We start from the raw sequence: 26,580 nt of genomic DNA, 5'->3' as shown, positions 1-26,580 counted from the left end.
TTCTAAGCTGATGTTTCTGTTTCCTCTTACAGTTGGACAGCGTCACTTCACTAATTCAGGCCGCCAAAAATTTAATGAATTCTGTGGTGCAGACAGTGAAGATGTCCTACATTGCATCCACAAAGATTATCAAGATTCAGAGTCCTACTGGCCCACGACATCCAGTTGTGATGTGGAGAATGAAGGCTCCAGAGAAGAAGCCCCTGATTAAAAGAGAGAAGCCAGAAGAAATGTATGCTGCTGTCAGAAAAGGTTCTGCAAAGAAGAGAATCCATCCTGTGCAAGTCATGAGTGAATTCAGAGGCAGAGAAATAGTCTAATATTTTGCCACTAAGTCTCTTCCTATCTTGAATTTCTGATGATTTTTCACCTTTCCCCGACTTATTTAATATGTTAATGTTTTGCTTGTCTCTAAATCTGTAAGATAACACTTGCTTAAATTATTTGAAAATGCTGTTGGATTAATTAGAAGCACACAGTTGGAAGCAATACTGATTGTCTTGCAGGGACAAACTCTGGTGTCTCTGGCACAGCAGGGCCTGTGCTGCAGTTGGGAAGGTGCAGCAATGTGCTGAGTGCCCAAAGCCATCCTGCATTCACCAGGCTTTAGGAGCTCCCTCAGCAGGGATGAGAGTGGCCCGCACTGCACTGGATCTGTTTTGTGACACACAGATTTTCAAACTCGTGCTGCTGGGCCAGGTCCCTGATGGGCATCATCACCCCGTGACCAGGTCACAGCTGGGCTGCTCAGGTGAGCCCAGAGTCTGGGCCCTAAACCTGAGCCCACACTGGAGCATCCAAAGACCTGTCCTTGGCCAAGGCCATGCCTTGGAAATAGAAGTCTAAAAACATTTGATGAAACACACCAAGTGGTGGAACAACATGGATGTAATAATGTAGTAAAAAAAGCCCTGACTGCAAGCCAGCAGGGATGACAACTCTTTCAAAGGTCTTTGGAAACATGAACAGCAATCTGTGTTCTGCTCCCTGCTCTCTCCTGTGAGCCCCAGTAAATCTGCTGACTGTTACATTTGGCAGTTCAGATAAGTCAGACATGAACAAGAAAAAACTTTTCTAATTGCTGCACAAAAGAACCACGTTGAAATAAATCACTGTTCTGAGACCGGTGTGTGAAATACACGTATCTTGAATCTTAGGAATGGGGAGACTTTTCCAAAGCAACTGTAGGGAATTAAGTTATTTCTGACACACAAGTCCTCAGTGCAGGACTGTGCTGGTGAGTGCTGAATGGCTGCACTCGAAGTGAGTAATGAAGGTAAATCCTGCTAGTCCAGACCTCTGCAATGTACTTAAGAAAAACAAATTTTTCCTAAATCCTTTTGAATCTGAAATCCCCTTGGACTATTTTCTTTAGAAGGATCTAACTTCCTTTTTACCATGTTGTGAGTTTTCCCAGACTACATTTGTTACTCAAGATGTCTTTGCTTGGCCATTCAGTAGATCCTTTGGTATGGCCACCTGCATTTGCTAAGGTGAAAGGGCCCCCTCAAAAGCCAGAACTTCCTGTGTGTCACTGACTGCCATTATGGGATGGCTCCACATCCCAGGCTGCTGCTGTGTGTCATTTATTACCGTGTTTGCACAGCAGTGCCTGACCTGGCCCAGTGTGGGCACCAAGAATAACCGTAAGCTGTGCCTTTCCTCTTGGGGCTGCTCTGTTTGGAAGCTCAAAATGCTGGGACAGGAAAATTTCTATGCTGTTGGTTATGAAACCCCATGAAACTGTAGTGCTCATGAATTAAAAATTCTACAGATCACTCTTCCTTCCACCTTCCCTAACTTTGCAATCAGTTAAATGGAACAAAAGGAGAAGTTTGGAAGAAAAATGACCTCTTTCCAACTCCAGTTCCCTCCAGCATGTTTGCCTTAAGATCTTAATAACGTCTCTTGGTCTTTGCTGCTGCTCCTAAGGCTCCAGAGGCAGCAGGTGAGCTGACATAGCCTTGTGACCTGCTCTGGGGGGTATGGTTGTCCTGAAAGCCTCATGTCTCCAGGTTACACCTTGGATGCAGGTCACCTCGACGTCAAGCATCTGTAACTAATGCCTTGGTATCACATTATTAATAAAAAAGCGTGTACACCCCTGAGAAGCTGCCTTGAGTGTTGTGGGATTTTTTCAGTGTGTCTCAAGTCCACAAGGCCTGCCAGATGTGCTCAAAGGAGCACCAGCCTTCCTTCCAGCACACTGCATGTGCTCCATTAGCTGCTCTAAGGGAGGGGTTTGGCAGCATTAGGATCACTAAAGCACAGTTTACTGCTTCATTTAATGCTCCTGACTGCAGAGCCAGTCTCTGCTCTCACCCTGGCCATGCTCAGTAGCCAGTTTGATCTCAGTATGGGAATTTCACAAAAATCAACCCTCTAAATGAACAAGGAAGTCAAAACCCACTGCTGGTTGTTGAGAAGAGCCAAAAGAATGATAATTAAATCTAGACTAAATTTATCTTGGGTCAAATTCAATCCCAAGTGAAAAAGTTTATTCCTGGCTAAGGAGGCAGAGGCGTAAGGAGTCCTGGAGCTGCAAAAAGCCCATCTCGTTACCCCTCAGCCAGTTTGGGAAGCACCACTTCCCTGCTATGGCTGAGAATTCTGAAGGAGGATGAACTGCTCAGTAAGTTTTATTTCAAAGCAGCTCCTCAGTTCATCCTGCAATCGCCTCATTCCCTGCTAGCCCAGCTTTCAGCGAGTAACTTCTCCCCCAGTTTCTGTCTGTCCCTCACCAGCACATCCCCTCACACTGTGCCCTCGCTGCTCTCATCCTGGCAGAGCTGCAGCTTTCTCACCTCAGCAGCTCACATTATTTCAGTGGCCTGCCTTGGCCTCTCCCCATTACCACACTACGGAGCGAAGTGTGATGGATGATTGAAGGCAAGTTTGTATTAAAAAATTTCACTAGAGCACTAAAAGATAAGACTCCAATTGCTGAAGCACATTAGCGTAAGAGGACAGATCTGCATCATTTCCATGAATCCCAATGCTGCTGATTTTGTTTTTTTTAATAAACAGCTGATGTACTTTTTCTCCCAACATAAGCTGGTACCACTAGGGAAGCTCTATAGCTGCCTCTCTGCTGAAGAACACAACTAAGCAGCCTAACATCAGGCCTGGCATAGTGTTTTAAAAGGGTTTTAAGAGGCCTGCAGCTCTTTTTGAAAGGCTTGTGTTCATTTTCTGTGAGTCTACAACTGAAGCATTTGAGAAAAGTGTATTTATACAGCAAGTTCTTTCATGAGCTTTTAGAAGTTTTCTTTTTGACAAAAAATAATAACTTTTAAGTCTTTATCAGCAGTAGATAATAAAATTCTATGTAAAACCTATTTTTGCTTCCAGATATTACTTATCCCTTGTGTGTTGCTCCTGGTTGAACTCTGGGGACTTGCCTGTACATTTGGCCCAGAAAACAAGGAGATAAATAAACCCCTATTGCCTCAGGTCAGATTTAAAACCCAAACAGAACAAATACCCTGTGCTGGAAGAGGCAGAGAGGGACGGGTGTGTATGGGAGTGCTGGACAGGATGCTCACAGGGGTGGCACTTTTGGCAGAGGACATGGGAGCTGTGGAAACTCCAGAGCCAGAAGGGCTCAGCGAACAGCACTGGGCTCTCACCGTGGTACCTGAGCCCAGCGCTGGGGATGCAGCGAGGGATGGTGCCCGTTCCTGCCTCACCACCCTGCCTCCCAACAGCCTGGAAGAGCATCACTCACCTCCCCCTCCCCACAGCTCTCAGGCACCCGAGGCCCCAGGGACCTTCCCCAGCCCTCTGCTGGGCTCCCACCTCCCTCCCTTCTCCACAGAATCCTCTGCATCCCACGGAGCCACGCCTGGAACACTGAGGGAGCTCTGCTTGGTTACACACAACTGGCAATAAACCCCCTAAGGCCCCTGGGGGGGCTGGGAAGAGAGAGCCAACAGAACAAAAGCACTCACCTGATACTGTTTGATAGCAGCAATTTAAGAGCATATGAGCAGAGTAATTAAATAATAATTAAAGATCAAGCAGACGATGCTATACACTTTTGTCTTCCCTGTGAAATCATCAGAACTGGCTTCACTCTCTCTCTCCCCCCAAGGAGCTCAATGGGCTTGGTTTTTGCAAAACTACTTCTTAAAGGGGAGAAAATAGACCAGCAGTGTTAATTAAAAAGCCATGGATTTTGTGTAGTGCACTGGAAGTGGTGTTGCTACACTGAAAAACACCAGCTTTCAAATAATAAACCACAAGTCACTGGAAACTTTCTCAGCATAAAGAAAAACAAAATACATCCAATGCAGAAATGGCAAACCATGAAAATACTTCAAAGCCCCTGATGTGTCTCATCAACAGGAGGAATGTGCTGCTATGGTCCAAGGAACTAGAAGCTGAGAGACTAATTTTTGGCTCCAGCCTACAAGCAGTAGTTTAGATGAAAGCTTACACTGCAAGAGGTAGATCTAACAGGTTTATGTTTAAGGAGCTTTTTACAGGATAGGAAATATTCATGTTCTGGGAGAGTGGCAACTGTTGGGCAAGATGGTCTTCAAGGTCCATTCCTACCCCTCAACATTCTATGATTCTATATGGATTATACAGGTGCCACAGATTTCATACAGAAATAGTGAACACAGAGAGACAGACCACAAACACACACTGAAAACCATCTGCCCTTAGTGCTTGGCTGATCTTTGCCCTTGGCTGATAGAAAAATAACTCTCTCTTATTTACCTATTTATATAATTACAAAATTTATTATGTATTTTATATCTATTACAACACACATTATTAATGACTATTATAACATAGTCATAAAATACGAGTAACATAAATTAATGTAACTATTTTTAATATAATTAAATATACAGATATAGTTAAATGTATTTATATAATTACATAATATTTAGTTACTGGTAAATTGTTAGAATTCATAGCAAGTACACAGAAGTACATGAATGTGTCACCTTACAAAGGTGCAGCATTTCACATACTCAGCCTCAATTTTCTGCTTTTGAATTAATCTGACAGGGGAAAAATGGCTGCATCTTACAGCAAGAGTAGAGCAACTGCATCTAGTCAGTCAGAAATCAAACTGGAACTTGAGCCCCCAGCAACTAAAAATAAAGCACAGAATAATTATGTCTGCAAAGCTTTCAAGAGTTTGAATAGGATATTAATACTTTCTATACAAAGAAACGGAAATGAAACAACTTTTTGGCTCAGGATGAGCTCTATTATCACTGAAACAATTTTTGTCTAGCTACAAGCATTACACCAGCCAATATAACTTCAAGACAAGTAGTTGTTATGTTAACAAGAGTGACTAAGATGCTTCACTTCCCCCAGCATCCTATCCTTCAACTGCTCTTCCCTATTTTCTCCCCTGGAAGAACCTCTTGTTCTCAGGGCTCTGGAATGAATATAGCACATACAAATGTATTAACATTTCAGTTACTGTATCCATCGCAGAGATTACATCCGAAGCAGTTACTGTGAATTAAACCCATAGTCTTGGCTAAAAATAAACAGAGTGTAGACAACCCTGTCACTGGAATAAAATTCAAGACTCAAATCTGCCAAACCATTCAGTGTTCACTCCTCTTGTCCCAGGCCTTCTCTATTCTATTTGGCTTTTTTAGCTTGTATGTAAGACACTGCCCACACTGGATATTCCCAGATATAGATCTCAATAAAATGGGTTCAGTCTGTGATCAAAACGGAAGTTTGGTTTTTTGGGAACCCAGTCACAAGCCAAACTCTGTTATAATTCCCTGGAGCTGGGTGTGTAACAGAGGCAAAGCTTTAAGGTGACAGTCTCCTCCTCCCCCCATTCCAGTACCTCTAACAATACCAGCTGCTGTGCCACCTGGGCACAGCTCCACCTTCCCAGTGCCCTGCTCACAACTGTCTCCTTGGGCTTTCCTCGCTGTCCCCACTCCCTCCTTGGCACCTTCACCCCGAATGTGGAGCCTGTGGGCTGGCAGAACACCACCTGTGAGTGCCAGTGGCCATCCCAGTTCTCCTCTGCGCCGCTGCTGGGAATGAATTCTGATGAGAGAACGTGTTACCCCTTTCTGAGCTCAGGAGGAAAAGGGAGGTAAGAGAAAAAGTGACATTTACAGAACATGGGAAACTTCTGTTTTGTAATTCCATTCTTAAGGCAGCACTTCCCAAGGGGGCAGAAATAGGTGCTGCTTTCCTCCAGAAATGCCTCTGGGGGAGGTTCTTTGTATGCAGTTCCTCCTACATGTGCCCACCTTGTACTCAGCACTTGGAGGCTACCAATTCATTATCAGCACACAGTAAGGATTTTGAAAGTAGCCACCAAACACCTTCCTAAGTAAGCTCACTTGTCATTTTCACTGGACTGATCTCTAAAGACGGGATTCAAGGGACATTTTGCCTGTCACTGAGGAAAAAGGTAGTGCTAGGACTGACACATCCCTAAGCACTGGATAACAAACACCCTCATGGGCCAACCTGCTGGAAGCAGATGAGCTGGGACAGCACTCGATCACTTTGCAATGCTTTTAATACTGCATTACTTATACACATCCAACATTTACCTGAATTCCATCCCTGCTTCTGGAGTGAAAGGTTTTTCTTTGTTCTGTGAAATCAATATAATCCCAACCCTGCTCATGCCCTTCTGCTTGTCTAACCTGAGAGAAGCAGAGAGATAAATTCCCCATATTTCTTCAACACATCTCTTTTCCCCTTGCAGACAGATTTTCCCTTGTATTTAGATCTCCATAAATGAATAAAAGATCCGCTGACCAGCTTCAGCCTAATTGTCATCGTTCCCACTCTGCCTCCCTGGCAGTAAGACTCCAATCTTTTTTACTGAAGTGCCAAGCTGTTTTGGCAAGCTGTGTTAATTGCCCACCGTAATGCCTAAATATTCTGATACCTAAAGGGAGGATAAAACAGGGATTAGTAGCAAAACACTACAAGAATTAAAGCAGCACATACAGAAGAGCTTACAAAGCACTCAAAACCTTAGACTGCAAACAGCAGGCTCCACCTACAAAGTCAACAAACTTAAATGCAGTAGCCAAAGGCTTCTCCCTCTGATCTATAATTTGGCAACAGCAATAGTATTTCCTTGTTTAGAAAAAGGTTATTTTTTTAAAATTCCCATCCTTAAACTTTTGTGCTCTGAGAACAGATGGCAAACCATGTGTCCTGAAAGAAAACAAGACAGAGATTAGAAAACAAGATTTCTCCTTTAAAAACAGGAATCATTCACCAGACTCTGGAAGCCACAGCACTGCAATCTCTTGGTAAAGGGGCCTCAAGGTAACCAGCTATCTCCCAAGAACTAGAGTAACAAAGGGAAGAATAAGAAGTATTTTGAAGACCTCAGCCACCTCTCTGGCACTGCTTACTACTTCTGTACTGCTGTCTCAGAGTTTTGGAGACACTGCTTTCAATACTCTGATCTCTGAAGTTTAGCTCTCCCCAGAAGCACAGCAACCATCAGGTTTGTACTTTTATTTTAATTCTGGATCTCTGAGGGAGCCATTTTATTTCTCTCTTAGCCAGGTAGGTAAGGACATAACAGGTATGCAAGACTGTAGGGAAATTCCAAGAAGCAGTGCCTACTGCTCTCCATCAAAATGGTAACAGGATGCAGGCAATCCTCCCGAGATGCCCCGTGCAAGGAACCCACTGTGAGAGCCCAGGCTGGTCATGCAGACAGAGCTCCACCCATGCAGCCTCCCACCCCCACAGCGCTGACCCAGCAGCAGGAGGCACCCCAGAGGGTTCTGTTCCCAGCCTTCAGAGCAGCACACACCCCCAGGTAACTTGGTATCATCTCCCAAGAACAGAACAACTGAGTATGGATTGGACAACTGTGGGCATTTCATTGTAGGAGAGTCCAATAAGAGACTCTCTTACAATAAGGCTTTTATTCAACGCATGACAACAAAACAAAGCCAGCGTTTAGGTACTCAAGTCACAGTTAGGATCATTTCACTGCATGCTTTGCTGGGCCACATAAGCAGCAGGCCCTGCCTTGCTGCCTGAGGTGCAGCATGCGTTACTCTGACAGCGGAACTGATCAGGAAGAGCCACACTGGCAGTGTATTATACCTCTGTGAACTCCTGCTAACATTTAAATTGCTGTGTTTTGGTGATGATGAATTCGTTCAGTAGGAATTTATAACAAGTACAGACCAGAATGACTTATTTGGATAAATCTTTTGTGCACGAGCTTCTGTAATTTTGTTATATCTGACTGAAAAAAACCCAGAAACATTTCAAGACTTAGATAAATTAATTATCTAATCCAGTTGAACCTCCTTCTTCCAATTATTTCTTATATTGAGAGAGTGGATTATTATAATAGAATTGGACATAATGAAGTTTGTAAAATGAGAAACTGAAATGAATTAAAAACCACTGATTTTCTCCTCTACAGATGGATTTTCTCTTGACATCCCTTTCACTTTTTTCACTATCTTTGCAGGATCACTAAATACCATATTCAGAAGGCACCAGGCATCTCCGAAACAAAAGAAATTGATTTTTGTACTGACATTGCAATACAGTAGCAAAACTACCACTTTTGTTCACCCTCTTGTGTTTAATACTGTTGGAGGAGGGAGACTGGACCCTTCTCGCAGCTTTTTTATGTATCATCTGGGGAAAGTCACTTGTCCTGAGACTTACTATAAAGCAACACAAGTGATGCAATTAAAAAAATGTGTATAATTCACTTCTGTAAAGCCATTCAAGAATCAAGGTAAAGGCTAAGGCAAAATTGATTTTGCCACTGCAACCAGTTTTTTATTACTGCATATGTCAGCACCTTCGAAAGCAAATTTCATTTTTTCTGCCTTTATATATAAAGCTGTTTTGCTCTCCATAGTTCCTCCTGAGAGTCTGCATTCACCCCACCACTGCTGGGATGCCTTAACTGTTTCCTGCTGCAACTAAGCACCAGGAAATTATATTATCACCATGCTCATTTTTCCAACTCTTCCTGTAATCTGAGTTTATTCAGTACCCTGTTTCACATGCACACAAACAACAGAAGAGAAGAAAGCCACAGAGAACTTACTTCAGCTGAAGAACAGCAACATATAAACCAAAACCTTAAGGTGAAATCCCTTGTAAATGACACAAAGACACAAAGAATGAGCGACAAGCTTAATGTGATGTGGCAGGGCTGCACACTGGTGATTCACTGATGGCTGGAGAACAAGGGAAATGCTCTTACAGTGAACAGCAAGTTCTGAGCAAGACAGGAGAAGAGACTGCAAGAAAAACATGAAACTGTGGCCTGTTTGGAAGAGGGAGAGAGTAGAGGGAGACGGCAGGGAGTCAAAGCACTTAGTGTTTAGAAAGAGATTAGAATTTCTTCAGTATTTAACAAGTAAATGTCGTATAAATGTTCAACACTCTAGTTAGTTACTTTTATTTCCTTTAGCCAAGTAAGACACAAGAAAGGCCTGGCCTGTGCCACCTCCTGAAAAGCAAACTGGGACACAATGCACTGGAGTAAATTTTACGGGTAACCCGTGTCATTCATGTACCCCTGGCAGCCCATATTCCAGGTCCAAGGCAGTACTCTCTACATGTTACTCCAACCTGAATTACAGGAGAAGCTAAATAACATTCAGCAGGAGAAATAAATTACATTATTGGGCAGGTTGACAGTACAGCTATAGGAAGTATCCCAGGAAAAACTACTCCACCCAAATGTCACTGTGCACTGATCCAATATTTTACCCTGTTTTAATACATGATCCTGATCTGCCCACAGAGATTCAGGACCTAGAGAAACACTAACAATAGCACTAAGACAAAACGTTAAGTGCATCATCCAGAGCAGCATAATCTGAAAAACCCATTGTCAGGGCTCTGAAGATGAAGCACTTCCACTGAGGGGGAATTCCAGTGCAAGGGGCTGGGTGCTTCTGCTGAAGAGTGTAAATTTGACCTTCTACCACGGGACAGCTCCCAGCACTCCTGGAGCAATTGAAAGGTATCTTGGTATGCATAAGGATCACAACCTGTGAGACATTTCTGATATAGATTCTGCTAGAAAATCGTGTTCTGCTGTCCTAGATGCCTGGACACACTATTTTTACATTTGCTGCTGCTGGTATGTCAGGACAGTCTAGCGTGAATACGAGACACACACTGGCTTCTCCACAGTAAAGAACAGAAATCTTAATTCTCTGTTTCAGAAAACAGAATTGCTGGTTCAGAAGGCTATCTAATACCAGTCTTCTCTATGGAGGGAAAACACTGAAACAGAATCTTGTAAAGGAAAGCTCTCATATGCCAGCAGTCCTTAACAAGCTGAATTTGGGTGGTACATACGAGAGAAGGTGGAGAAAGTACTGAAGCAGATTTATAACTCTGCAGAAAGACTTTTAACTTTTTTTGCAGAAATATTTATGTATTTATTCTGTCCTGCACTGATACAGTACTTGTAGCTGAGAACCCTTCCTCAGAAGTTTAAGACTGACTATAAGAAACATTAAATAAGGCAATTTGTATGTTGAAGCTATGATTTAAAAAACTCAGACTATTGCAATGTTTTGAATTATTATGAAACAGAAAAGGTATTTTTTCATGCACTATTTCACACACTGAAGAGTGCAAGACAATTAATTCCAAACTGTCTTTATCAGCATAGAATTTTAATGAGAAACCTCATGTAAACCAATAATCTAAACGCGTACAGGAACCAACACTACAAATTCTGTTCATGCCAGTCTGAAGGGAAAAAAAAAAAAAAATCATCTGTTCTCTTTATCTCAGTGTGAACGAGAAAAGATGGCTATGAAGCACACCAGGCTGATCTACTCCAGAATTCACCTGGTTTCCTCCTTCCAGACAACTGCCCATGGGTACGTACCACTGTAATACCAGGGGCCTTCACAGCCTCAAGACTCTGCTCCAGAACACAGGACACAGCTCTCCTCTGCTTGATTTGGACTGACAAGCACACTACTCTGTTTTCTCAAAGCTGTCCCACAGTGGGATAAAACAAACAAACTAAATACCATGACAGGGGCATGACTTTTAATCTTTATATATCTGGAGTGTGCTCTTCTTTAAATTCTTTTCCTCTGTGAGCCTGTAAACATACACATTTTACTGTGGAAAGTGGAACAGATTCCACAGATAAGCATATTAGATGGAAGGCTCAGACAGTGAAAGCATAGGTAGCATGGATTATAAAATAGTGATTTTTGCATGGCTTATAAATGGACTATACTTAGGAGATTTTCATAAGAATAAGGCAGTACTATTCAAGAACCACCCTAACTACACACACCCATGTCCTACCCCAAAAATTTTTTATGTTATTTATTGAATAAAGACTGAATATAGAAATAGCAGCACAAGCAGAGCTTGGCAAGATCAAAGGTGATCAATAGAAGATGGGAACTTCAGATTTCAGAAGGTGAGTTCAGACAGGAAAAGACCTAACACTCAAGTGTCCAGGCACCCAGTGAAAACATAACCCAAATCTAGCCCTGCATGTTCCCCATGGATGAGTGTTTGAGCTATCTTGTTGAGATGACTCCTTACTCATCAGCATCTCTTCAGAAACACTCAGAGCAAACAAGGGTTTTTTTATATCTTCCTGATCAATTACCCTTTAAACTTAATTTAAAGAAACTCAGCAGGTCAAATAACAAGTTTCAACCTCACCTCTTTTACTGAGACCTTGTTTAAGAATAGAAATGGAATTAATTTGCTTCTGGTTACATACATCCATGACTACAGCTCCTCACATATACACTACTTATTTCCTTAATAAAGCAAGTCTTAGCAGAAGCATTTTTTCCCCCAGTACTCACAGTGGAATACTTCAGCACTACTGATGTTCTACCGTGACCTTATGTAATTACAAATTGGAATGGACAGCTACTGAACGACATCAAACTGAGAAAGATTTCTGTGCTCTTTAGAAATGAAAGCAGATATTCAAGATGTTGCTGAATTTTTACAGCAGTCTGTAGTTAAGAACGAAATTTCATGACCGTAAGTGTAGCTGAAATTTCTTCTAAGGGAGTAAAGCAGCACAGAAAACAGAGCCTCTTACAGTATATTCAGATCAGCTCAATTGGGAAAACTTCCTTTTTAAATGTTTCAACTTAAAGAAATCTAAAAGCCAAATTACCTTGGAAGGCCTGTAGTGCTTGTACAACAGATTCATGTATCTCAGAATGAATACATTAGCAATGAAGTCACAGAACGCTTGCATCAGTTTTCCTGCAACATTTCATAGTATATTAAGTAATTGGTAGCACAGAGCAAAGCAGAAATTTATTTACAGAAAGCCAGAAATAATGCACCAAAGTCTGTATTACATGTACATTTTAGAAGTTCAATGGATTGTGGAAGCACCACCCAGTAAACACAGCACATTCAGTGCACCTCAAATACAGGAGCTAAAAATGGAAATCAACGGCATGAGGTGAAAAACATGACTCACAAACCCCCAAGAACAGCCTGTGAGTTGTGAGTCCTCACAAAACTTACGAGTTAGAAAAGGGAACATTAGGAAGAAAATAAACAAAAAGTATAAACACATGCCAGTCCCCTCCACTAAACCACAAGGAACTCAAGAGCTGGCCGGCACACAATAATGGAGGGAAGCTCTGCAGGGCTTCAGCTGGGCAGCTGCCAGGGAAGGCAGGCACACGCACATTAAGCCATGAAGCTGCAGGGAGAGCACAGTGAAAACTGCAGGAAAAAAGATCAGGCATTAGAAAGAAGACAGACAGACTGACTTCTTGATTAAAGACCTGAACAGGAACATGAGTAACAGAGGATGAACATCAGTGACATGATTCAGGAAGAGAATTCAATTTCTTCTCATTCCATTAGGGAAAGTAGCACTTTGAAAAAAGAGTGTAAGGAATTGAAAAGGTAAAATAAAATACTACTATCTGGGACAAGAAGGAACAATTACTCAAGTGTTAACCATGAGCAGATTGCCAATCTATAATTTCAGCTTGTAGGCTCTTGGTATACATGAGAAATACTCCTGTAGTGGACCAGCATCTCTCTACAGGATTGGACTGCTTCCTTCTCTCCCCCCATCAACCCCAAGGAATGAACTCTGGTGTCAGTTTAAACCCATGTCACTGCAGGATCCAAGGGTATCAGTAAACAGCCAGCACTGACAGGCATCCTTGGCTCCTGTTTCTGCCTTTACCGCCCTGCTGGAAGCTCTCTTCTCTCTTCCTGCAGCTCCTGGTGCTGGTCCTTTTGGGCTGTGTCAGGACACAGAACTGGATCAGCAACAATGCAGTGGAGCAGGGGAGCTCAGCTGAAAAGCAGCATTCCAAAGAACACCGGCAGTAAATGGCAGATGTCATTTTGGAGAAATGTTCTTTGTACCATGCTCATCTTTGAGCTGGCAATAAAGATCTCACCCGCAGCCACCTTTGCTTTAAATGCTGCTACAGTTTTGCCATTAGCGTCCAGCCTGAAAATTTAATAAAGCTACAGAATTTCATCTGAATTTTAAGCCCCCCCCTCGCCCCCCCACATGCAGACTCTGAGTTAGCTGTTACTCTGGCTTCCCAACAAAGGGTCCTAATTAATCAGTTTGCCAGTATGAAATGCATTGCATAATTGCTCAGAAATCAAGTTTCATTAACACTGGCATTAACTATTGAAAATTGGCAGAAATACCATTAGAAGATGAAACATCATTTAAATTAAATGCTTCATTTGTATTTTTCCCCTCAAAATTAATGCATAGGGAATGGGCATATGAATGTCAGAAATAATACTTCTTGCTGGTGAGGAAGAGAGTGAAAATGAATTTTCCACTGAATAAAACTCAATTACATTTATTTTGTTACATGTAATTTTAGAAAGGGAAATGAACACTTGACCCACTAGTTTTCAACATAAATGTAGGCACTTCTGAAAGAAATTTAAGTTGTTTTCAAGATTAAATTAGATATCTAACTTTGGATATCCCAGTTTGAAAAGCTCTACTTGCATTTATTATAGCATGATACAATATTTAGAAAAATATTTTACTGTAACCTTGCCAAATGACAGGTCCAAAATAAACAAAGTGAAGGGGTTTTTTTTCAGCATATAATGTTGGAATTTACTGCCTCATATTGCAGTGTTAACAAAAGATTGTGGAGGGAGATTGGGAATTCAGCCTTCCCAGTCGTTTTTATGAAAGGGAGGCTGGGAGGACCCACAAATATAAGAATATGGGAGCCAATTCCCTACAGAGAAATCAAAGAGCTTTGCAAAGTTGCTAAGGAACACAGGGGGATCCCATTTTTTTAGAAACTTATTAGAAGCCACCTTCTCCACCTACACGCTCGTTCTGCATGACATTAAAAACACTGTTAACTGCTTTCTTAGGCCAGCTGAATATATACTATGGGAGAGGCATTTGAAAAGACAATTAAAAACACTATCTGACTCTTATTCCAAAGATGTGGGTTGGCCAAATTCGACTGTTGAGCAATCAGCCGGAGAAGGTGAACTTCAAAAACCCTCAGACCAAACAAACACTGTACCTGAAGCTGCACTGCAGGATATATCCATTGCAGCAAAAACACCACTTGCTTCTTACCCTGATGACTCCATACCCACACAACATTTTTCTAACATCAAAGAGTGGACAAGAGTTTCATTAAATTCGTGGACAGGTTAAAGGTAACCCTGGAAAAACAAATAAAAAGTCCAGAGGGACGAAAGGAACTTTTGAGTAAACTTGCTGTGGCAAATGCTAATGAACAATGTAAGGCTATCCTAAGGGCTTTACCCCTGGACATGGAAGCCGCCATAGAGCAAATGGTGGAAGGCTGCATGAGCCATACGTCCACCGAAAACGCAGTTGCCCAAGCACTTGGAAAGGGCACTGCAGAAGGGGTATGTCTTGGTTTGAAAGACAGGTGTCTGCTAAGGAAGGCAGAAGCCTCCCTTGGAATGGCAGATGCGACCCCTCTTTCCTCTGAGTTATTATAATTTTGAACTCAAGGGGGCTTTTAGGCAAAGATGTGGGAAATAGGAATAACAGTTCTTTACTATTATATATATAACCAGTCAAACAAACAGCAATAACTACGGCAGTAGCAGCAAACAATCACAAACCCAGTCCCAGCCTTCTCAGCTGTCCGGCCCTTTCCCCTCGGGTGCAGTTCCGCTCGCAGCCGGCAGGGGCGCTGGCGGCTCCCGGTGAGCAGGGCAGGCTGCAGGGGGTGCTCCGGAGCGAGCTCGGGGAGCACGCGGCACCGGTGCCCTGGGATCCCGGGAAGGGATGGGACAAAGGCTTCACAAACCCCTGGGCAGCCGATCCCGGTGTCCGGCCGGACCCTCAGAACAGCAGGCTGGACCAGCAGGCCGGAGCGGCAGGGACGAGCACAAATCCCGGGTGGCAGATGAGGTGTATCCAAACAGAGAACCCCCCCCCCCCCAGGGGTTGGGGCAGGCAGGGCAAGCACGGCTACAGCGTAGCGAAGGCTCGAAGCAACGGCGGGGGCAGGGCGGCCACAGCCCAGCTCCCAGCAGGGCAGGGAAGGCGGGCTGGGGATCCCGGGGTTGCTCCGGCAGAAAGAAAAATGGCCGAAGGACAAGCAGCTTCTCTCTCTCTCTGAACACCCAGACCGACTGCCCACACACCCAGGTGAAACAAAAAGAGCAGCCAGGTCCTTTGTTTTTCTTAAGTACTCGGCCATTTGTTCCCCTAGCAACATGTATAGGGGGAAAATTCCTTTAACAGAAAAAAAACTAGGACTAAACTAAAACCCCAACAGGGTATCTGGTGCATTTGCAGCGGTGGCTTCAAAAGATAACATCCACTGTTTCAACTGCAGAGAATTTGGACACTTTATAAAGGACTGCCCAGAAAAGTCACCCACCCAGGACCGTTGCACTATCTACCAAAGGCCCCAGAGACAGCAGTGGTATCAACAGTGCCCGGGAAACTTCCAGCAGACTGTGGGACGGCACCACACTTTGACAACAAATCAAAAGCCATATCACTTCGACCAGTATGCAAAATCCACTGCCAAGTGTCAGGAGCAAGCAGGTGGATCTCGGAAGGCACCATCATCCCCGGAGATCCCAGCGTGCATGAAAGGGACCCGTGACACAGAGCGATACAGATGGGAACCCAGTGCCAGCTGGTAACCGCGCTATCCACTGACTTTGCAGATGAGTCTTTTTACCATATCCCCACAGGGAAGTACAGACTGCAAAACGGTCCATGGGACATTCTCATCCTAGGTGACACTTTTCATGGTCCAGAACAGATTTTCATATTACTGGAAATACAAACAGTACACCCTGGACAAGAGCTCTTTGTCCAGCTTTGCTGCACAGACCCACCCTTTTACCTTTCACGGGAAACACCGCTTGCACAAGCCTTTTTGCTTCCACAGGACTGCCCAGAACAGGCTCCACTCAATCCACCCATAATGTGGGCACAGGTTGTGGGCTCAAATAAGCCTACCATTGAGTGCGGCCTGCTCTGTAAGGGGGAGCAGATCTACCGACCAGGGATGCTGGACACTGGCGCAGATGTGACCATCATCACCCGCTCCAAGTGGCCAGCGAACGGGGAACTGCAGCCGGTGGCAGGCGTGATTTCTGGGATCGGTGGAGCCACAGGATCTATGCAGAGCAAGCGGAACGTCATCGTCGAAGGCCCCGAAGGCAAGCTAGCGACCATCCAGCCATTTGTGGTGAGGGCCCCCATCACCTTATGGGGCAGGGACCTCTTGACCCAATGGGGGGCTTCCTTATACATCCCCAGTAAGGATTTCTAACTGGGGCCACTGAGAGGCGCACACCACCTTCCATCCCTCGGCTCACCTGGAAACAAAAGGACCCAGTGTGGATCGAGCAGTGACCCCTTTCCAAGGCAAAGTTGTGTGCTCTAGAAGCCCTCGTGGAAGAACATCTTCCCAAAGGTCACATCATTGAGACCATCAGCCCTTGGAACTCCCCTGTCTTTGTGCTGAAAATGCCCGGCAAGGACAGGTGGAGGCTCCTCCACGACCTCCATAAGATCAATGAAGTCACTGAGGACACGGGTCCCCTCCAGCCCGGCCTGCCCTTGCCATCAATGCTGCCCAGAGAGCGGATGCTTGCCATCATAGATATAAAAGACTGCTTCTTCAACATCCCACTCCACCCTCAGGATGCCCCCTGGTTTGCTTTCTCCATCCCCTCCCTCAACAGAAAGGCCCCACTCAAAAGGTACCACTGGCTTGTCCTTCCCCAAGGCATGAAGAACAACCCGACCATCTGCCAGCTGTCTGTCGCCCACGTTCCGTCCCCCATCCAGAGCCTGTTCCTGGACGCAATCATTCACCACTATACAGATGACACCCTGATCTGTGCATCAGAGAAAACTTACTTGGACATGACTGTTAAAAGGACTATCGAAGCCACAGAGGAAGCAGGGTTTGAGATCCGTAAAGACAAAGTGCAGCACTCCAGCCCATGGACTTACTGGATTCCAGATCTGTGAGAGGACCATCGCACCCCAGCAACTCACCATCCAAGATGACCCAAAGACCCTAAGAGATTTACACAAGTTGTGTGGGTCCATCAATTGGCTATGTCCCCTATTAGGGATTATGACAGAGGACCTTTTCCCCCCCCTTCAGTCTTCTCCGCAGCAGCAAAGACCTGGACTCTCCATGCACCCTCATACCAGAAGCCCAAGATTCCATCACCAAAGTCCAGGAGGCCCTGTCTTCACGCCAAGCCCATCGCATCGAGCCCAGCCTGCCCCTCCAGTTTACCATTTTGGGTAAGGCCCCCCATTTCTACAGGTTAATCTTTCAGTGTGATCCTCAACTCAGAGACCCTTTACTAATACTTGAATGGATCTTTACAAGCAATCAGCCTACAAAAACAAAAACCACTCCTCAAGAAAGGATGGCACATCTAATAAAAAAGGCCAGAACTTGCCTCTGCTCTCTTGCAGGGTTGTGAGTTCACATGCATTTACTTGCCATTGACCACTGGGGATCTGGAGCATTTGCTCCAGACCAGTGAGAGCCTCCAGTTCACCCTGGATAGCTACCCAGGCCAAATTTCCATTCACGTGCCAGCATAAACTTTATCGCGATTCAGCCTTTAATTTGATGCCAAAATTAATCCAAAGTAGAACACCTCTCAAAGCTCTAACCGTTTTTACTGATGGCTCAGGGTCATCCCATAAGTCAGTAACGACTTGGAGGGATCCCAAGACTCAGAAGTGGGAGTCTGATGTCCAAGTAGTGGAAGGATCACCACAGATTGCTGAGCTAGCCGCTGTTGTCAGAGCCTTTGAGAAATTCAAAGACAAATCTGGTCACAGATTCAGCTTACGTTGCTGGCATAGCTATGAGGGCTGAACACACCTTTCTCAAGGAGGTCTCCAATTCAAATTTACACCAATTAATTTCTACATTAATTAATTTAATCTCCCACAGAAAGCAACCTTATCATATTATGCATGTAAGGTCACACAATGACCTCCCAGGAGCCGTTGCTGAAGGGAACAAGAAAGCAGGCACGCTAGAGCCATGTCAGCAGAGACTGCTAACATCCCTGACGTCTTCACTCAGGCGAAGTTATCACATGCATTTCATCATCAAAATGTACCTGCCCTCATCAGAATGTTCAAGCTCTAGAAAGATCAAGCGAGAGCAATTGTAGCAATGTGCCCAAACTGCCAAAATTACCAGATACCATCTATGGGTACCGGAGTTAACCCCTGGGGCCTGAACAGCTGCCAATTATGGCAGTCTGACATGACCCACTTCCCATCCTTCGGAATGTCTAAGTATGTGCACATGTCAGTTGACACATTTTCTGGGTCAGTGTTTGCATCAGCCCACGCAGGAGAAAATGCCACCCACACCACCAAGCATTTTCTCCTTGCATTTGCCACCCTGGGAGTCCCTGAACAAATAAAAACAGATAATGGGCCCACCTATGCCTCCTGCAAATTGAAAGATTTCTTCAACCAGTTGGGGGGTAAAACACATGAGGGGCATACCCACTAATCCCACAGGACAATCCATCGTAGAATGGACCTATCAGACCATCAAAGAGTCATCAATCAACAGCGGAGAGAAACAGAGATTATGTCTCCTGTTGGGAGACTCTGTAAGGCTCTCTACGTTATTAACTTCCTAAACTGTACATCATCTGAGCCTGACCCCCCAATACTCCGGCACTTGTCGAATTTGACCGGAGCTAAACTCACTGAAAAACCACAAGTGCTGATCAAAGACCCAGAAACACATCCGATTTCTGGACCTTTCCAGCTGATTACCTGGGGGAAAGGGGTATGCCTGTGTTTCACTACCATCCAGCCCAAAGTGGTTCCCAGGAAAAAACATCAAACCATACTTAGGCCCTGCACACACTGCCTCCACAAATAATAACCGAAATAGCTGAGTCTGACACATCCGGTCCAGATAACCAGAGAAGCTCAGCCTGGAGACAGAGGAAGCGTCGACTGTCAGAAAGAATCCACCGTCCTGTCACCAGGCCACAGACAAAATGCAGCTCCAAGAAGAACTCTACTTAAAAAATTGCAAACTACAGGCCAGACATTCATCGGGCCAACACTGTTATAAGTAACAAATTATTCCCCAGTTATCCCTAAAACCCCACTTACCTATATACCTACTTTCCTGTTCCCTCCCCTCCCTAGCCCTCGCTTACCTCCAACCAGAATATCCCAAACCCTCTACCCCTGCCAACAGTATTCATTAAAAAAAAAAAAAAAAACCAAAGAAAAGGGGAAATGGAAAGGGAGGAGGGAGGAAAAGTGAAGACAACCCTTCCCTTTCACCTCAAAGCTAACGAATTTTCATTTATATTCCCTATCAGAAGCCCCATCCCTATCTAAAGATGAGACCCATCTACCTTGGTGCTGCCCTCACTGCTGCCTGGACGCTCCGCACAGCGCCACAGGCCCTCAGCTGGGTTGTCCCACAGCCCAACCGTAATATCCGCATGACCCTAGCAAAGACGTTAAAACAAGACAACTTGTGCCTGTCCATGGGCAGCCTAGACAACCCACTGTCGACGTGCCTGGTAGGGATTCCTCTAGCAGCACATGAATACCCATATATAGGTAAGAAACCCAATCCGGTAGACATTTGGGACGAGTGGACCAAGAGTCTTCTGCAAGCACCAGAGGAACCCCAGGAATTGGACTTACTGGGGTCCTCCAAAGCTCACTACTGTGTGCAATTTTATTATAAACTATCTGGCCAACATTTGAATCACCTTGACCTTATTAGGTCTACCCATAAAAAAAATGTATCACCAACTAACAAAGTTTATAATTCTCCAAATTGGTCCAATTATACCAGTCATATGCCTTCTTCATCCTCACTCCATCCCAAAGTGTTGCCCCGGGGAGTGTTTCTTATTTGTGGAAACAGGACATGGGCCAGGATCCCCGCACACCTTCAAGGGGGTCCTTGTAGCCTTGGCCAGCTTACCACCCTCACCCCAAACATTACAATACTCCAAGGTTTAAAGAATAATTCAGCACACAAATTGGCACACCAAAAATGATCTTATATGGACTATGATGGTGTACTAGCTTGAAAACAAACTAGTGGGAGACACCAAGTCAGAATAACAATTTAATAGGGAAATTAAAGGAGGGGAAAAGAAAAAACAATAAAAGCAGATAACACTGGGTTAAACTGACAGAGTCAGGATACAACCTGGCACCCTGTTACTCAGGGTGGTGGTAGCAGTCTGGTAGAATGGTGGCTGCAGTCCTCCTGAAGTGGCGATCCTGTAGAAAAAGGGTCTGCTCCTCCTCAGAAGGTCTAGTGGTGGCTGTGTAGCTCCTGTCCTCTGGAAATCCAGTGGAAAGGGTTGTCTCTGGTGTTCAGTCTCAGATTATATCCATGATGGGATGCTTGGTTCTTCCCTCTGGGTGGAGCATCTCACAATGGGGTAATGAGTCATGAGGCCAAGTGTTGATTAGGCTCATTAGCAGAAGATAGTCCAGAGGGAGTTATCTCTGAGTCAGGCGGCAGGACAATGATGGGCAATTAACAGAAAGATAGTCTGGGGGGAGGAGGCAAGGAAACACTGCCCCACCTGATTTCAACAGCTCATGAGGATGGCAATAGAATATACTGCAACCCAGGACAGATGGAAATTGTGATTCTCAAGTTGTTAACTGGAGTAAAGGAAAAGGGTAGCAGTCTCCCTCCTTCTACCTTGGGTAGCCGCTGCTAAAGCCCTTGGTGAGCTAAATCACCTGGGGTGTTGGCTTAGCAAGCAGGCCAATGCAACATCTGCCACCCTTAGCGATCTCCTCCGAGATGAAGAGACCACCAGACACGTGACACTGCAAAAACAGGCAGCCATTGACTTCCTGCTCCTAGCCCGTGGACATGGCTATCAAGATTTTGAAGGCATGTGCTGTTTTGATTTAACATCATGTAGTGACTCCATCTCAAAGAACATCCAGCTGCTAAAAGATCAAGTCCACCAAATCAAGACAGAAGAAAAAAATCACAGATGGTCTCAACAACTTTCTCGGTCAATAGGGACTCCAAGGGTGGGCACTTTCTTTAGTCAAGGGCACTTTGTGGATTTTCATTGTAATTCTTATTGTATTGCTTAGTTTTTGTGTTTGTTACGCTGCTTTAAAAAGGCTGTTGGGGAGAGGCGTTCTTGGTAAAAAAAGAAGGGGGAGTTGTGGAGGGCTGTGAGCCCTTGGCACAGGAGCCCTCTGCACTCCCTTGGAGGAGAGAGGCCTGAGGGCAAAAAGACTGTCCCCAGAGGTAAACAACCTTCCTCTGGGTCATGGTTACAAAGTGAACCACCCCCAGCATGCCTTGTTTTTATATGGTAATAACCTGTACCCAGTTGGCTAGTTGGTTTCTACCCCACCCCCTGCCTTTCCCATAAAAAGCCCCTGTTTCTGCCCCTGACCAGGGAGCCTTTGTCCCTGGCCTTCCCTTCACAGGGGCTGCTGGACAATAAAAGCTACCTCTGTGGAACTGCCAAACGAGGCTCCTGTCTCTCTGTCCCCGAGTTCACCTTAGGTGATTTCACAAAGCTGAATCACAAGAGCTGGAATCACTTGTCGCTGAGAAATCGCTACACTTGCTGAAATCCCCTGCTGCCCAGGGAGGCCTGCCACCGCTCCTGGAAGAGTTGTTCTTTGCAGCACGCTCTCTCTAGGAAGGTCGCAGCACACCGGTGCTGACCAGCATCAGACCCCCTGCGATAAAAGATGTGTGTTAAAAAGGAGAAATTCTAATGGAGAATGGATTGTCTCACATTAACAGACTCAAATCCCCTCACTCGTAAGTAACTTCTTTCAGGGATATCTTCCTGCTTTCCAGCAAAGAATCACGTTATGTGTGCCCTGCTCCTACACAGATTCTCTCTGAATTTGCTGCTGCAAGTTTCACAAGCAGCGAGTCAGATACCCCTCTCCATAGTCAGAGCTAAATGCGGAAATTTTCAGGATTAAACAGCAATGTCCAGCAACTACAGTCAGGCTAAGCTGTGCTAGGAGAAGGCAAAAACACTGGGAATTGCATCCCCAAATACCTTCTGACCACCAAGAATAACGTCTGGTGTCCTCAAAGGACCACAGCTGCTCGTACTGTGTCCCCTCAGTGGCACCAAGGGTTTCCTTCAAGCTGAACCTCTGCACAGCAGGACTGGGAATGCTCCTGAGGCCCTGCTCATAGCTGTCCTGTCCTAACCTGACCAGGGGTTCTGTGGGGTTGAGCCCAGCTGGCAGCAACTGCAGCCGGGGCACTGTGCTCCAGTAATCAGCCAAGGAAATGACATTTTGCTTTGCAGTTACACAGGCTCCCTTGGCTTGGTTTGCTTTGTTTTTTCCTACAGGAGGAGAAAGGGAGGAATTTACTGTAGGAAACCACCTACACTACTCTTAGGCAATGCATGTAAAAGCAATTAGATGCAATGTTAGTAAATGCTACTTATACTGAATGTTATTAAAATCTTAATAAAAACCTCAGTATCCAAATCAAATAATGGTGAAATTAATACACCAATAAGTTAGCTTCAGTGTTTAAATTAAATGAAATTACTTAGATCCAAGGATTAATACCATGACTAATCAAGCTTTTAAATACAAATGGTAACAAATGGCTAGTTATATATTCAGCTAAAGAATTTAATTTGTCTTCGTCACAACTCAGTTTAGGGGCTTATTAAATAACCTAAAACTGAAGGCTAAGTCTAAGTCACAATATCAAAAGCAGCTCCTTCATGTAACTTAGAATTTTGGGCCGGAGAGAAAAGTCTTTCTCCCCCAGCAGAAGGCAAAAGGTTTTAACAGTAATCTCTAAAAAGAGAAATTGTTGTAACCTTTGCGACTTCTAATGGCAGGACATACCTTAATGGGAACTTTCATGACACATTCTCAATGGGCACTTTTGCCTATTTTCCCTCATCAGTCTGAAGCCAGCTTTAAACTCTTGTGACTCTTGCCTGTCCCCCACACTCAAGTGCTAGTGCTCACACACGCACAACTATGGATTCCTACCATAAAGCTGGTAACCAAGAAAGAGCTGGACTCGCTCTCACTGTTTAGATTTCTAAAGTTAAATAAAATAACTATGAAATAGAAACAGCACAAAACCTCTTCCTGAACCACTGACCTCTCACAGGCTTCCTGCCTGAGAGCACAAACTAGGGTTATAAAACATATTCTCCTGGCAGAGAGCTTTCTGCTCGAAGTCTTTTTCCCATGAGGGACACAGGCCAAATACTCAGGAAGAAAATTTCTAAACATCACCACTACTTCCACCTAAGGCAGCTGTATTTTGCAAGATTATGAAGTTTACCACATTCCCTTAAGATTTTTCACTACTACAGAAGGCAACAAGGGAATTTTTCTGTTGTCAAAGTCAACTTGCTCTCAATGATACCAATGGCTTCAGGGAAATCTGTTAAAATGCTACTCTGGAACCACAGAGCTTGGTACAAAGTTGAACTGGTGTCCAGGTTGGCTACTGTATTTCTCAGATGTCTCCAAAGCACATTCATCAGCATCTTTCTTCCTTAGAGTTGATTTTTGGCAGTTCCACATAGGAAAGTGGATAGCTCACACTATTTGATAGTACAACTATTTGTTGAAAAACCCATCAAAATGAAAATAACATGGAAAATACAACCAGTGGGTCAAATTACGGAAACTCAGGCGCAACTTCCACCTTAGAATCTCTAGCCACTAGTAGAGACATCCACAAAAATTACTCCTGTCACTGCCATTTGAAAGCAAAATCCAAACCCATAAACTATCAATTTCAACAAGTTTCCCAAAAGGTCTGAATATGTATGGTACAAAATGAGCTTTTCAAAAATCCTCTAACTATGTATTTATATCATGGGAGCTGTTTTGCTTTATGTCACATCAAATAAAGAAGAAAATACCAAATAAGTAAAGCAGTTTCCACTAGTGGTATGAAGTTGGCAGCTGTGTGAATAGAAAAAAACCACAACTGGGCTCCTTTCTGTAACACTACAATACTGTTTGCAGAGTGTCTTGTAGGTTTTGTATCAACAAAACCACTAACAAACAATTAATATTTGAATAAGTACCTCCCTTCCTGCCTACCCAGAGAAAGGGGGAGCTTCAACATTAACAACTGCAACAACAGCTTCACAGAAAGGCAAACTGATCACTGAGGCTCAGCCAAGCCAGAAGTACAATCCTGGGGCTTTGTCTGTTTTTATAAAAATGCACCATCAGTGAGAATGGAGAAAAAGAAAAAGCAAAAGCAATACTGGAACTAACACCCTGTATTAAATATAAGCCATGGAAGCTCTGTTTCATCTGATATCTCTTACTGTATTGAGTACACGAAGTGTAACATTCTAACTCACTAATTTTTTGTGGCTTTCAGGAGAGCACTTGGAAGCTCACAAGACCGAGCTGGATTCTCAAGCTGAGTCACTGAGGTTTCCTGTCCCGGCTCCATGTTCTGCAGACAGATGTGTGACTGTCGCTACCACACTACAGATCAATGACTGCCAAGTTCCAAAGGACACAAACAGGTGAGAAACATTTACAGAAAAAAGGTGAAAACATGATGATGCATTTCCTGCCCTTAATACACCATTAAGTACCAGAACTGAAAACCAAAGTCTAATACACAGTCACATGGGAAGGGGACAAGAGTAAGTAAAAATGATAGATACGGGACAGGAAAGAGTGAAGTAGGAGTCACTGGTCAAGCAGATCTAGGAGGCTGGAATTCTGGAGGGTTTAAGTCAGTTTAAAATATAAAGACATAAAAATAACATAATTATAAACACAGGTCACCTCCCTTTTAGCACCCTGGATATTTCATGGACTGCTCTATGCAAGCAATGATATGCATTTAGAAGTAGGAAAGCATTTACTTGAAATTTATGTCTGACAATGTGATCTGGATTTGAACTTTCTACGAATCATGCCAAAGGACACTGGAACCATATGGTAACAAGCTGGGTTTGTACATCTGCTGGCTTCTGCATGTCAAGTATTCCAAATAATTTTCCTTGTGTCTCTTCATCACACACAAAATTAATGTAAACAAGAAATTCAACTGGTGTTAACACCACCTGTCATAGATCCAAAGTTGCCCAGTGGAGAGTTGGTACATTGCTTCTATTTCTCATTACGTGTCCCTCCACTGCAAGGACTCGTTCACATATTATTTTATAAATAAATAAGCAGTGCCTGATTTCATATAATGATCTTGCAGTCAATTTTAAACTGACATTGGTCAGTATAGGATAATAAACCCAGGACTCTCAGATTCATGCGCAGCCAGAGGCAAAGGACTTGCTGGGATAGTAAAGGTCATAGGCCAAACCAATTAGTTTTTTGAAAACTGCAAAATAACACAAGCCAAGAAGGAATCACCAAACACAAACAGATTTTTCATATATGGCTTAGCATCCAAAACTGAACAAAAAATCTGTATTTCACAAGAGATTTTTCCCTCCTTAGAAGGGAGCACACCAGTTACCAGCTGTAACTCAGTAATGTCGCTTATTTTCTAAACAACATCATCAGCTGGATGAGCCAGTAAGACTGGCTGTATAACAACCATGGGAATAAGGAGTTTGGAATTACAGGAATTCTTGTTTTATAGAGCTGGTTATCTACATCACGGAAACTCTTCAAGCCCTGTCATCTTATGCATGTAAGAACTGGAGCCTGTTAAAGCAATGAGCTGACAAAAACGGCAGGACCCTGAGTTAGCAACATTTTTTTTTATATAAAGAGATTAAAACCATGCAGTTGTGAACATCTTACAGGCTGAGAAAACAAACCAATCTCCGTTTTGAAAACATGGATTTTGGACAAAAGCTGCTACCCCAAACAACAGTTTTTTCACATAAAAATGTCTCCAGTGTTTTCCCATTTTCTGTTCTTGCTAGAATGCAGAAAAACTCTAAAAGTTCCTTTTGAGTTTTAGGACTTGAATGTTTTAGTGCTGAACCTCCTATAGGAGACACTCACAAAAGCATTCCCTTAAACAGGAGCAGGGAAAGACTCAGAGGCAACAGAAAAAAGGGCCGGGAGCAGTGTATTTTTAATAATAAAAAGGT

General features: G+C 43.9%; 1 protein-coding gene and 1 long non-coding RNA gene across 9 annotated transcripts in view; one reads left to right on the top strand and one right to left on the bottom strand.

Moving 5' to 3' along the window:
* Positions 1-2,108, top strand: part of CTNNA3 (catenin alpha 3) — a 430,393-nt gene extending 428,285 nt beyond the window's left edge. For all 4 annotated transcript variants that reach the window (XM_019286635.3, XM_019286634.3, XM_010400758.4 and 1 more), the window contains one exon: positions 33-2,108. In XM_019286635.3, the coding sequence (XP_019142180.1) occupies positions 33-320 (288 nt within the window). In that variant the 3' untranslated portion in view covers positions 321-2,108. The remainder of the gene's footprint in view (positions 1-32) is intronic.
* LOC104690160 overlaps positions 1-26,580 on the bottom strand; it is a 314,275-nt gene that overhangs the window by 13,899 nt on the left and 273,796 nt on the right. The window lies entirely within an intron of this gene.

Source organism: Corvus cornix, chromosome 6 (genome assembly GCF_000738735.6).
Source record: "Corvus cornix cornix isolate S_Up_H32 chromosome 6, ASM73873v5, whole genome shotgun sequence".
NCBI lineage: Eukaryota > Metazoa > Chordata > Aves > Passeriformes > Corvidae > Corvus > Corvus cornix.
Note: the sequence above shows the minus strand (reverse complement) of the source record. Positions and strands in the feature narration are given on the sequence as shown.